Source organism: Macrobrachium nipponense, chromosome 3 (genome assembly GCF_015104395.2).
Source record: "Macrobrachium nipponense isolate FS-2020 chromosome 3, ASM1510439v2, whole genome shotgun sequence".
Lineage (NCBI taxonomy): Eukaryota > Metazoa > Arthropoda > Malacostraca > Decapoda > Palaemonidae > Macrobrachium > Macrobrachium nipponense.
The window spans coordinates 111,046,621-111,060,818 of NC_087202.1; the positions used below are offsets into that span (position 1 = coordinate 111,046,621).

General features: G+C 36.5%; 1 protein-coding gene across 9 annotated transcripts in view; it reads left to right on the plus strand.

Moving 5' to 3' along the window:
* The window catches only part of LOC135221957 (sodium-dependent noradrenaline transporter-like), a 399,359-nt gene that overhangs the window by 366,291 nt on the left and 18,870 nt on the right, over positions 1-14,198 (plus strand). For 7 of the 9 annotated variants that reach the window (XM_064260008.1, XM_064260007.1, XM_064260006.1 and 4 more), the window contains 4 exons: positions 7,348-7,492; positions 8,344-8,519; positions 10,791-11,010; positions 12,028-12,159. In XM_064260008.1, the coding sequence (XP_064116078.1) occupies positions 7,348-7,492; positions 8,344-8,519; positions 10,791-11,010; positions 12,028-12,159 (673 nt within the window). The remainder of the gene's footprint in view (positions 1-7,347; positions 7,493-8,343; positions 8,520-10,790; positions 11,011-12,027; positions 12,160-14,198) is intronic. The other 2 variants (XM_064260013.1, XM_064260012.1) reach the window with 1 other exon arrangement.

Consider the following 14,198-nt stretch of genomic DNA (forward strand, 5'->3'; position numbering starts at 1 on the left):
GCTTGACAGAAAATAGCCATTTACAAAGTAAATCATTATTTCTTGAAGTCACACAGAAATAAAACCAAAATTCCTGAAATAATGAGTATTATTTCATGATTAATAACAGAGAGAGAGAGAGAGAGAGAGAGAGAGAGAGAGAGAGAGAGAGAGAGAGATGTGAGTGTTTATATAATTTCGCGCAAATATCGTAATAAATCGTTCAAGTTATTGCTCGAAAAGGCATATCCACGAAAAATGGAGTATCAGGTTCGGACGTGAAGAATTCTGCGCAGATATGGATAACCTCCGTGACCGATATAAGAAGAGAATTCTGCACATTTGCTTGTAGATTCATATGACAATTATCTTACCTACCTTAAGGGTCACCTAAGCTATAAATGTTCACCTAAGCACCTCCATTTTGTTGTGCCTTACTGTTTTTCATCGATCAAGGTAATATTTTTGTGCTTGCAAAGTACATATCTTATAACAGGTCGTATAAATGTAATTCAGTTGTTGTTGTAAACCTCGTTTTCATTCTAAGCTTTTATATAACTCAGATAGTGCTTTTTAGAATTTTTTTTATTTGTAAATAAGTTTGATCTCTTCTTTCTGTATTTCCCTTTACTTCCTCTGACGTCTTCCCAATGAACATCATAATCTTTAGAAACTTGAATTTCAAGTCAGTGGCCCCTGAGCCTTGCTCCACATGAATAAGGTTCATCTTCTGAATCACAATATAATAATAATAATAATAATAATAATAATAATAATAATAATAATAATAATAATAATAATAATAATAATAATAATAATAATAATAATAATAATAGAAAGGATTTCGTGAAGGACAGGATCGCTCAGTGTGAAATTCCGCGTCACTTTTGTCTTACACAACAAGAAAATACCTGAAAATACGACAGGTTCACCTTAAAAACTATGTGGCGACAGCAGTGCTGTCGGAGCCTTTCATCAGTTCAGCATGATAAATGTTACGGAATCAACTGCTATAAAAAATATCGTTGGTTAATAGGCGGATTATGATAAAGATGGAATTCAAAAAATACGACCGTTGTCCAACCTGTTTTGTAAGAGCATGAAAAGAAAGGACTCCTTGATAGACATTTCCAAGAATTCTGTTTTCTGTTAATGTTAACTCTTAGATAATACGCCTCTGCTTGAACAGTCGAATTTCTGAAGCGATTAGTTAGCCCACTTGAATGAGGGTCTTAAAAATTCCAATGCCAAGGTTTCAAAATCACCCGGGAGAAAAAAAAAGAATGAAGTCGTACCCACAAATACGAAAGCTATCTGTTTCAGCTGATAGGACAAAGGGTTCTCTCGAAAATACCATTAATTAACTGTTACACTTCTGTAATTGTAGGTCAGTGTTGTCAGGTACCCAAGAAGCAACCAGAAATGTAGGTTGGGTTCTAAGAAAGGAATGATAACAGGGCACGGACCAACAGCGCTCCGATTACCGTTCCATTTGAATTGTTAATTCGAATATAGAATTTAGGCCAAAGGCCAAGCGCCGGGACCTATGAGGTCATTTACTGCTGAAACGGAAATTGTTGACAGTACAAGGTTTGAAAGGTGTGACATGAGGAAAACCTTACAGTTGTACCATGAATCAGTTGTTAGAAGAGGATGAAAAGTAAGATGAAATAGAGAGAATATACAAGGAGGTACAATAAAAGAAAAGGAACGTGTCATCGCACACTCTACTTTGTATCGGGGTCAGGATGTACTTACAGTCTTCTTACTGATAGTATTATAATTACGAAGTTTCACAAGGGCTGCTTAGTCATTGGAAAAATGCTGGCCGTCAGTTATCTAATCCTCGCTTCTTTAGGTCGAATAATTGGTGACTTCGCTCTAGCATAAGCATCAGATCTAGATGAAAACCACTTCAGTTTCCCATTCCGACCGATTCTCTCTCTCTCTCTCTCTCTCTCTCTCTCTCTCTCTCTCTCTCTCTCTCTCTCTCTGTTTATATTACGAGACCCGATATATCGACGAATGAAAGGCCAAGGAATTACGGAATATTGACGTGTGTGGTAGGCAGAGTTAATCTTAAAATAATCGGACTTCGACTGAATTCTAAATCTTATTCAAAGCCAGATAAAAGAATTTATTACTCTCTGAACTGCCTCACCCATTTCCCTCACCTTGTATTCAAATATTCTCTTGCTGAGGTCCGTCAAAACATTAAGAGACGCAAATCTATCCTCTGATGCAAAAAAAGAATTTGCAATTCCTGGAGTCAGAAAACAGTCCTTCGTTTCAGGGAGGTCTTTGGCCCATTTCAGCACTTTCGTTCACAGTAATATAACAACGACTATTACATTTCGTAGTATAAATTAAACTCTAGTGAGTTTTATTGGCTTTTTTATAGACAGGAATGTTTTCAGTGTTGCACATTGAAGATGCTATTAAAAACTCATTTTAAATAACATTATTATTATTATTATTGTTATTATTATTATTATTATTATTATTATTATTATTATTATTATTATTATTATTATTATTATTATCGCGTAGTAGCTACGCTATGCCGTAGTAAGAAGTAGAAACTGTCTGTTCAAGAAATAATTTTAGATCGGGATTCAACTTTGTAAATCACTTGTTATTCCACAGTTATATTTTCCCAGAAAAAAAAAATTTTTTACATCTATGTGAAGCTTTTAATGAGCATACTAAGCTTTCTTATCAGCTTGTTGATATCCTTTTGTCTGTCTTATCGCCAACCTTTCAACTCTCTATCGAGACCAGCGAGATTCTTATCTTTTACAGGAGGGCGGTGAAACAAATGACCCATCACCTGAAAAGAAGAAATATGAAAAGAACAAAAATCTTAACCCATTTCGGTTACCCGGCGCAAATTCCCGAGATATATACTACTAGTGCTTGGCTTGGTAGGTTAGGTTAGCTCTAAGGGTTAGCTCTAAGAAGTAACTGTGCTGGAATATTTGGGTGTAGGAAACAAAGAGATTGTGTTCAAGATGATTCTATGGTTAGGTTTTAAGATATGGCGTCCCACTTTTTCTGGGAAGGTTTGGTACTACGTTAGGTTGTGTTAGGTTGGGTTGGGTAGGTTAGAAATAAATGGCCAGGATATTGGGTGTAGCAAACGTAAGCAGATTATTTTCAAGAAGATTCTATGGTTAGTTTTTAAAATGTGGCGTCCCGCTTTTTCAGGGACGGTTCGGCACAAGGTTATAGTTTGGGAATATGCTGCCCGGCCCCAGCGCTGGCCCATATGACCCAACTTCATCCATCAGTTGGTAAACAATTGACAGGGAACAGTACTTTGCGTTGCAGTTTCAGCAGCACAGGCTCGTGCTGATAAGAAACCCAGCACTGGGTACTATAGTGCGTGCAAGCTTAAGAGTGCGGCTTAAACAAACGTCGCTAACTTGCCGCACATTTATCAAAAACAAGTTGAAAAATATATCAGCGACCGTAAACGGAGAAGGAATCGTTGGCCAGTGCTGGCTTTGAACTACAAATAAGTCGGTAACTTGTATTCAACCTATTTATGATGTTTGCGTGGTAGATTACCGATGAGTGTTTATTTCGTGTTTTGTGCAGGGCAGACGCATCGTAAGAATGTGCACAGATGCAGCGATGTGGTTTCCGTAGTTCAATAGCAGAAAATCATCGATAAGTTGGAAATGAACATTCCTTTTTGGAGGACACTAAAAACTTCCAGAAAGGTATTACTTGAGCTTGGGAGTATATCAGTTTTAACGCTATATAATTTGTCTGAATGTAACAGCCAGCTGCCACATATCGATTTAAAAAATATCAGAAAAAAAAAATTTAAAGCGTGTGAATAATGATATATTTTTATACCACTGTCAAACACGCATTTGTCACAGGAACAAAGCATTTCCCATGAACTTTTTCTTCTCCACTAGAATTTTTTAACGATATGTCATCATTTTTTCATGTATTTGTTGTTTAGTCTTAATTTTTTACGTGACTAAATATCCACATCTGATATCACGCCGGAATCACATGCAGTTCATTCACCACCAACCAAATGTTACAGTTCAAATAAATTGACCAATCAGAAGCAAGACACGGAAGTCCAACGAAAACAGACTATGATTGAATAACGAGCATGGTGCTCAGATATCATGTCAACTTGTTAAATATTCCCAGTGCTGGCAAACATAAAAAGCAACAATGTTAACATCATAACAAACCAACGGAAAGGTTATTATAAGAAATGTAAGCACGCAACATTTCGCGCCACCACGGCCGGTTTGAAGCCTATTTGACCAATTTGATCAAATTAGGCACAGCGCCTAAGGGGGGCACCGCGCCAGAGTAACCGTTTAAGAGGAGTAAACTGCTACCGAAATTATGAAATGAAGATTGAGGAAGTATGATTCTTCACATTATTATGCATAGTATATTACCAGAAAATTCTCACTTTGAAAATCATTCTTATATCAGACATTAGATAATGATAGCCATTTCTATCATTATCTAAATAGGCCCTGAAATTCCTATTACCGGCCATGGCAGTGGCAAACAATATATCTGACAAGTACAAACGACCCTGATATTGTGCGTCATTATTTCGGGGTTATACCAAGTACCGCTGCACTGAAACAACCTTTCCCGCTATAACCTTAACCCCAAATCTGATCTGATATATATATATATATATATATATATATATATAATATATATATATATATATATATATGTATAGTATATATATATGTATGTATTATATATATATATATATATATATATATATATATATATATGCGTGTGTGTGTCTGTTATACATAGATTTATTCATACACAAATACAATGTGGAGCTTCGTTAGTCCTTAATATTTCAGGTCCATAAAACCGAATGTAGAACAGTATTGCATTTCTAACTCGGTAACTTAATCAAAGTAACCCGACCATATGGCACAGGCTTTGTAGCAATAATAGCGTACAAAGATACATCTCGTAAGCAGGCTTGGAGTAATTGTAATTGTAATTTAAGTGAAATGTAATTAATTACACATTTTAGTGTAATTGAAATTGTAAATCTTTATTTCTATTTAATTGTAATTGTAATTGCAATTAAATTTTTCAATTTTTTTTTTTTACAGTTCGAGTTTTGTATTTCAGTTTTATTTTTGCAGGAGGTCTAAGATTTTTAATATATGTTTCTTTTTTGTATTTGTACTAAAGCTTTTACAAGTTACAACTTACAATTGCGGCATAAATTGATTTTAAAAGGAGACCAAACACGTATACATTCCTTTTTGCAACAGTCTGCATTTTGAACCAAACAAAAACTTTTTTTTCAGTTTTCTTCTGCAGATGGAAAAAGAAACCCACAAGATTACTCAGTATAACTTGTTTACTTGTAAGTATTTACATAGTATTTTACTTAAAACTCGAGTACTTTTAGGATCTAGCTGTGGCCCTTTCTCAAGAGATGTGTAGGTGGTCTGACTGAGAAAAGACCACAGTTAGGGCCTGAAAGTATTCGACTTTTATGAAAAATGCTATGTAAATACCTACAAGTAAATAAGTTATACTAGTGGTCTTGTAGGTTTTTTCAGTCTGCATTTCGTTTATTTTGTTCCGTGGGAATAGGTGTACGAAATATAATTGCTGAACTAATAGGAGATATGTATTTGTAACTGTAATTAAAACTGAGTCATTATAATTATAATTGTATTTGGTATGTTTCCATCCTTGTAATTGTAACTTTAATTTGATAATAGGACAGTTGATTATAATTGACATAAGCATAGGTAGTATGTAATTACTCCAAGCCTGTTTGTAAGCACTGCTGGTTATGGTTTGGTAAAAAAGAATCTGAATTATTTATTGGTATTAAACGCCAGCGAATGTGCTTGCATAACGACATGTGAAATACCAGGGAGGTTTTCTCGCCAGTGAGACAATCTGCTCCAACCGTATCACCAATCTTTGGAGGTTTATAGGGTAGAAACACAACGTTTATTTTATTTCATTCTCGCTTACTCTGGGAGTAAGCGTGCAAACTACTTAGCTGCTGTGGTTGTTCTTGTTGGAGGTTTAGGAAAGGTCTATTGGGGAGCCTAAAAGGTCTGAAAAAGGTGTTTTTCATTGAGTTAAAATACAGGAATTTTAGGATGGGATATCTATGATTTATTTAATAGAATGGAAATGTAAAAAATAAATAATTTGGTGAAACAAGGCTCTATTTGACCATAGATTTTAGCATGTTTTGATTTACATTAAAAGTTAAGCATATAATGTTTACAACTTATGTATGAGGGGAAAATCTTGCATGTGTCCCGAATAAACTGGAGGTCGAATCACGCCTTGTTTGCTTTAATTTGTTATATACAATGGAAAAGAGAGAAATTAATATTTTAGGGGAAGCCTTTAGTTTGGTTAGATATTTTCATTAAAGCCACTCATTCTGTCGCCTAAACGATGGCCTACGACTCTCTCTCTCTCTCTCTCTCTCTCTCTCAACTGAAAAACAATGCTTTCGATGGCAAAAACTTTTTATAACCTGGATTGTTTTGTAAAGATTCCTTTTGAGTGGCTTTTTGTTTTATTTTGTTTTATTACACGCCAGTTACATTTTTTCCTCTTTTTACATCCGTATTTACTTTTATTTCGAGAGTCGGCTAAGGAGAGCGAGTTTTTTTCTCTTGTTAGATAAAACCAGCAAGTCGAAATCACTACGATTTACTGCTGCCGGAAACTCATTTCACGTCTTTATGGTCCACGCTTTCTACTTTAGCAAACACGCAACTATTTGTGAGAATGGACTAACTTGCCAAAAATCTCATTTGATTTCACGGTCAAAAACTTTCCCACAGATACTGCAAAGCACCTAAACATTCAATGGTCCATTGAAGTAACTCTCCCGGAGGGAAGTAGTGCCGTCAGTTCTCCTCACGTGGTGCACTGTAGGCATTACTTGAGGCTCTTACCAGCGTCCCTTCGGACTCTAGCAGCAACATATGTCATTCTTGTGCTATGCCTACGTTCGTATTCTTTTTATTCTTTCTGACTTTTCTCCCTTTCTAACAATTGTTTCTTAGTGCAGCTGCGAGTTTTTCCTACTGCTACTGTATCATTCACATATTCATAATTTCTTTTACTAATTTATATATTTCATTTTCATTAGGGCGCTGAATAATCCTGATGGGTTCCGGCGCTTGGTTTTCAAGACCTAAATTTCATAATCAATCAATCAATCAAACTTACTGCTCCGCCTTTCAAACCTTCTTACTGTCAGTTTCCCAGCGCTTGGCTTCGGCCTAAATTCCATATTGTTTGGAACTAACTCTTCTTCTTCTTCTTCTTCTTCTTCTTCTTCGCATAATCGCACAGATGGAGACATTGGATCATCAGTCGTCAGTCAGCGACGCTTCCAGAGCGAGCAACGCTCTGACAGTCCAACCTTTCGCCACAAGGGGTGGGCGACTTTCCGCGTCTTCCTCGGCCACTTCAAAATCCCGGAAATCTTCGAGAATTGGTAGGTCGCTCTGCCTTTTGCGATGAAGTCTTTTCCCGTTACCTTTAGTTCCAATATAGTAGGATTATATTAACAGCTCACAGTGCCTGGGTACATCCATTTCCCTGCCCTTATTTACATTTTCATAATGCAACAGCCATGGCATATTGCAAAACAAAATCGCATCAGGCAAAAAAGAAAAAAGTTTGCAAGTCGATTCAGATAACTGCCACATTTGATACATTACTCATCATTTTTTGACAATTTTCTTCTTGAAAAAAAAAATAGCCTTATTATTCTGGCTTTATCAAGAATCACTTGTGATTTTTACCGAAGATGGCGGTATCTGAAGTATCTCTCTGAAAAAAAAATAGTCGGTGACCTTTCATGTAATCAGTCATGGGGAACGGAACTCACAGATATAATAATTACAAAACGATATTTCATAAATAGCAAATTCCCTTCCGCTCTTGCTTTGTGACACCATTTTCTTAAAGAATTACTTGAGAATTTCAGCAAAATACTGCCACTGCTTGTAATGTTATTATTCTCATGTTACATTATTTAATTCGTAGTTATAAAGAGCGAAAATATCTTATGAAATGAGATACATTTTTCGATACAGCTTTGCTGTTTTTGTAGCAACTACTCTAATTAACTGACACCCGCTGCATAGTTGTGCCGTTCCGTAGGGAATATCAGTTTATTCTAATTTCCTCTCACTCACAGTTTAAAACTTTAAAGACCAAGACGTCGCCTCGAAATAAATCGAAATGAGAACAGTAACCGCTCTATCTTCGTTCAGACTCCCCTTTCAATAAAAATTACGAGAAACGTCTCACAACCGGTACTTTCGAAAAACCCCTCGGCAGAACTTGTCAAGATGCCCGCCGGGGAAACGATGCTCCTGGAGGTCAACAAGCAAAAGGACGACGTCATCTCCTTCGTCAGTATGCAGGCAGACAGCATCACGGGGTCGGCGACCATAGGAGGGATATCTGTGCAGCCAGACACGAAGCACTTTGACAGAATCATCAAGAATGAAATGGTAAGATCTTCGTTCAGTCGTGGGAAGCTGAAACCACTTAAACACACACACACACACACACACACACACACACACACACACACACACACACACACACACATATATATATATATATATATATATATATATATATATATATATATATATATATATATATATCTTAGGCATAAGAAAAATATCCGTCTGGACATAACATATATTTCATTTTGCCTGTAATACATTTATTTACAAGCATACAAACACGATACACAAATGAATTTACCTATATATATATATTATATATATATATATATTTTTATATATATATATATATATTATATATATAATGTATATATATATATATATATAATTATATAATATATATGTTACCTCCCCTACCCTGGGTATTTTGCTTTACCGTGAGTCCAGTCGGTATCTTGTAGCCGGTAACCGGGAGTCTCTCTCTCTCTCTCTCTCTCTCTCTCTTAGTGTATGAAAAAGGATTTGAGAAGTTGCTGATTTACTTTCTTTTTAGTAAGTCTCTCTCTCTCTCTCTCTCTCTCTCTCTCTCTCTCTCTTCTCTCTCTGTTGTGTGTGAGAGGGATTTGAAAAGTTGCTGATCTACTTTCGTATTAGTAAGCTGTTCTTCATTGCTGGTGTCATTTTCTTCATGTTCTTGTACTTGTGTCCTCTCTCTGTTTCTGTATTGATTAGTGTATTGCAGTTTGACAATTTTGATCAATTATAACTACGGGCAGAAGGTAATTTGTAACTGGAGGAAAAGTTAAGTATATGTTAGTTTTACCAACCCACTGAGCTGATTGACAGCTTTCCTAGGGCTGGCCCGAAGTATTAGATATTTTTACGTAGTTAGGAACTAATTGGTCACCTAGCAACGTGACCTACAGCTTATTGTGGGATCCGAACCACATTATATCGAGAAATGAATTTCTATCACCAGAAATAAATTCCTCTGATTCCGCCTTGACCAAGCCGAGAATCGAACTTCGGACCACCGGATTAGTAGCCGAGCGCGAAAATCACTCGTCCAACGAGGAACATGTAACTGGAGGAGGTCTGATTGTTAATTAATGTGTGTGGTCTATAAACTGACACTGCCTCCAAGGTTGTTAGCTATCCGCATCTCGCGTCAGATTAAGGTTGATTTCCTAAGTCTGTATCAAAATTAAGACATCGTCAACTAATCAACCTGCAAGCATTCTCTAGTTCCATATTTCTTTCTACAAATGGAAAATGGATATGTACTGGCAAATTGCAATATATCAATTTATAACAAAAACTAAACAACCGGCAGAGGACAGAAGTACAAGAACGTTAGAGGAAATGAAGAGACAAAAGAGGAACATCTAGATGACGATAAAAAGGAAAATCAGCGATCCGTTATGTCATATCTCTTCCTTTGTACCGAGTCATATTCTCATTAATCATGACTTCCTGGTGAATAGTCATCCCCGAACATTAATATTTATCATGACTGCTTGCTTGGTTTCCTTGACACTTGAACATCATCCTAATGAGTAATTAGCATTTCCTTTCCGGGCGATGGTTTAAGATTATTCGTCAACTTTTATCATCAGAGTTCTCGAAAGGTGAATTGCTTTTAACACCAGTTTGTTTTCCAACTTCCTTGAAGTTTAGACGTGGTTTTTATTGTGCCCTGATTTTCGAGTAATCAAGTCTCTACTTATCATAGCTCTCATCTACTACATGCTTTCATCGTTTTACCGATGCCTATTCATGTTTGTAAGTGAAGTGCTCTGTTTAATGTAACTCTGAGAGAGAACGATTTTTCCTCACGGAGATTTGGTTGTTAATTACTTTTGCCTCGTCATATTCTCAAAGCAGCACACAGTTCTCCCGTTTTTGCAGATAGAGGTGTATTTGATTCTAAAATAGTCCTTAGTTTTCCATTATATGCCACACAAATTATAGATTCAGTAATGCTGGAATCATCAAGATATCCTTATTTTTATTTTTGGTAGCAGGCAATCGGATTAAATCTTTGCATTTTCTCATTTTAATACGTGTTTATAATAGACTTGTCTATATTTAAATTACTCTACCTGAAAAGAATTCCTTCACTCAAAATATATGAACATGGGAGATTCGTTATCTGAATTTATCGACAAAAAGTAAACAGCCAAACCTCATTAAAAAAAAAAAAAAAAAAAAACTCAAGCCTCCGAAGGTACATTTGAAACTGGAGACGAGAGTCACGAAAGTTAATATACAAAAACAACATAGCTCATAATCTTAATCATATCATCACAGGCCCACCACAGTCGAGAGATAGGCGACGACAACAAGGACAAGACAGCGGATTCCGAGACCAATTCCGAAGCTGCTGGAACCGGATCCAGCAAGGACGAGGAACCTATTCTCAAATACGTGATAATGAACGTTCTGCACCAGTTTTACCTCGCCACTACCTCGCCAGCCATCTTCAGGACGCCCGCCCTCGCTTACAAATGGAGTGGGAAAGACTCTGGATGTAGGTGGCACTTGAATTTACGTTTCGCAGAGAGAGAGAGAGAGAGAGAGAGAGAGAGAGAGAGGAGAGAGCACTTCACTTCAATAGCAAAAGAGAGGTGATTAAATTTACCGTTTTCCACACACGATAATAATTTAGACATTTACTATGTTCACCAACACATGGAAGGTGTTATCGTAAAAGAGAGAGAGAGAGAGAGAGAGAGAGAGAGAGAGAGAGAGAGAGAGAGAGAGAGCACTTCACTTCAATAGCAAAAGAGAAGTGATTAAATTTACCGTTTTCCACACACGATAATAATTTAGACATTTACTATGTTCACCAACACATGGAAGGTGTTATCGTAAGAGAGAGAGAGAGAAAAAGAGAGAGAGAGAGAGAGTGAGAATGGATGTCTTTACTTATATTAAAAGATAAAAAAAAAAGTATTTAGATTTAGCCGCTTTCCTCACATAACCATAATTTAGACATTTGTGTTCCCTAGCACATAATAGTGTTGTCATAAGAGAGAGAGAGAGAGAGAGAGAGAGAGAGAGAGAGAGAGAGAGAGAGAGAGAGAGAGAGAATTACGTTAACAGACCAAAAAACGTAAAGTAATTAGATTTAGCTGTTTCCTCACGTGAAGATAATTTAGTCAGTTCTGTTCCCTAACACATAATGTACGGGTGTCATGTCTTTTACATTTTACAGCAATTTTCAGAAAATGCACATTTTCTGCATTTACGTTAATAAGTTATTTTTAGAAAAAAAACTACCTTCACTCAGTGTGAGGAAATCTCACCTGTTATAGTTTATTCTTTAGTAGAATTGACAAGCAATCTACTAATCTTTAGCAAAATTCAAACTCATCTATGTATGATTCCTGAAATCATTCCTTCGAAATGAGTGTTCATAGGAAACCCTCCTTTTTTTAGATCCTGAATTACAGGACTCCATCAACTAAGAGGTTCTATTAGATTTTCATTTTAATAATGTTGTTAAAGTTCTCCTTTCTGTACTCCTTCCTTCTGCACTGACCAGCGGGGTTCTTCCTGATCTACTCGTTCGTGATTGTACTGGTGGCCATACCCATGTGCGTTCTAGAGGAGATTATGGCCCAGTACTCTTCGCTGGGCACCATAACGCTATTCAGGTGTCTTCCTCTGCTCAAAGGTGAGTGACGTGACCTGTGATCTTGAGGCCGTTGCGACATTTCGTTTTGTCTGAAAGTGATTTTGCTTTTCTATTGACCTTTCTCATTGTCTTCAGTGTCCAGTCCTCTTTCATTCTCGTTAAAGGGGAAAATTCGAAGGTTTGTTTTATTTCTAGAGCTGTTGTACTTGAGGGTTTGTACTTTATATCTATCCCTTGGTCATTTCATTTCAAATTGCATTCTTCATTCTTTCACTTTACATCTGCCATTTCCATCTGCCATACCCCACCTTTGAGAGCCTTACTTGAGGGTACTCTCATGTGCTCTTTTCCCTTATACCTATGGTCAAGAAAAAGGGTGTAGAGCTACCAACCTCATCCCCAAAACTTGATGTAAAGCCGAAGTGTTGTACCCTCCTGGCGCCGCTCCTCTATAAAAAAGGCGTATATATATAATATATATATATATATACAGGCGGTCCCCGGGTTACGACGGGGGTTCTGTTCTTAAGACGCGTCGTAAGCCGAAAATCATCGTAAGCCGGAACATCGTCAAAAATCCTAAGAAAACCTTACTTTTAATGCTTTGGGTGCATTGAAAACTATGTAAACTGCATTCTTATGGCATTTTTCATCAAAAAACCTTCAAATATTGATTATTTTGCATTTTTGGTGTCATATTTCATCTCCCAGATGAGCGTTGTAGGCGTCGTAACCCTGGAACATGCATCGTAACCCTGGAAATAACGTCTATTGACAAGCGTCGTAACCTCGGAAGGTCGTAAGCCGACACCGTCATAACCCTGGGACTGCCTATATATATATATATATATATATCTATATATATATATAATAATATAATCTATATATATATATTAATATATATAATATTATATTAAAAATAGGTATTAAATTAATATATGTATAGTATATATATATATATATATATATATATATATATACTAGTATATATTGTTATGTTTGGTTATAGGTGCCATTGAAGTGATTATTTAAATTGAACTCTGGCCTTAAGGGCACTTAACCACAACCAAATACGTAATGTAATGTAATACACACAGATTACTTATCCAGTGAAATACATTTAAAACAAAGGTCACCATTGAAGACTAATTGTAATGCATTACATTAATTAATTTATTCACACAGTAAGTAAAAGATAGATGAGGGCTTGTATGCAATCTAGCCGGGCACTTTCAATGATAACATTTTCAAATGACAACAATCAAAACAAGCAAACAGCAACACACGGGATGTGTGGGGGGTTTAGTGAGAATATTGTGAACCAGTGACATAATGGAATGAATATTGACTGGTGTGAAAACCAATAGGACAAATGTTACAAATAAATAAACACCATCACACGACAGTTGCATAGCCTTCGAGAAAAATGTTCCAACGGAACATGAGTAGTGAATGAAGATTCATGGCTTTTTGTGGACACTCTTGCAATTGGCAACACAATCCACCAGATTTCAATGAGGTAACGGAATTAGTGCCTCTTTATGCACGCTCTCACCGGCAATGGTTTCAGGATAGTGAGGGGCGAGACAACACGTATCTTGAAATGGATTATTCCTGTTAAACTTAGAACATGAAAGATTCTCTCATCACCATTATAGCACTATGGAGGGAGACTTTTACTGGATGTCTTGACGACAGCAAGGGGTCTTCTATCTCTGAACTTCATTCTTACAAGGAACAATCAGTATTTTAGAATATACTACAAGGAATGCACAAATGAGTAGCAGCAGGAGTTTTCAGAATTACCTTGGATGGGAGAGAAAGAAGGAAATGTAAATAAAAGGTTTAGTATTAGGAAAAGTCTACTGGCACTCAGATGTTAATTCCCAGACACACACCATATATATCTTCCCAGAAGCACGCCCTGCGCTTTTGTTATGATGGGCAGCGTTGATGGGTCTTCTTTCGGCAACTGATTGGGGTGCTTTTACGTTACCAGTTTGATTAAAAAAAAAAAAAAAAAAGCAAGGAGGAGAGAGCCAGTCCAAAGTTCAAAACAAGATTGGGTTTACAGGTCA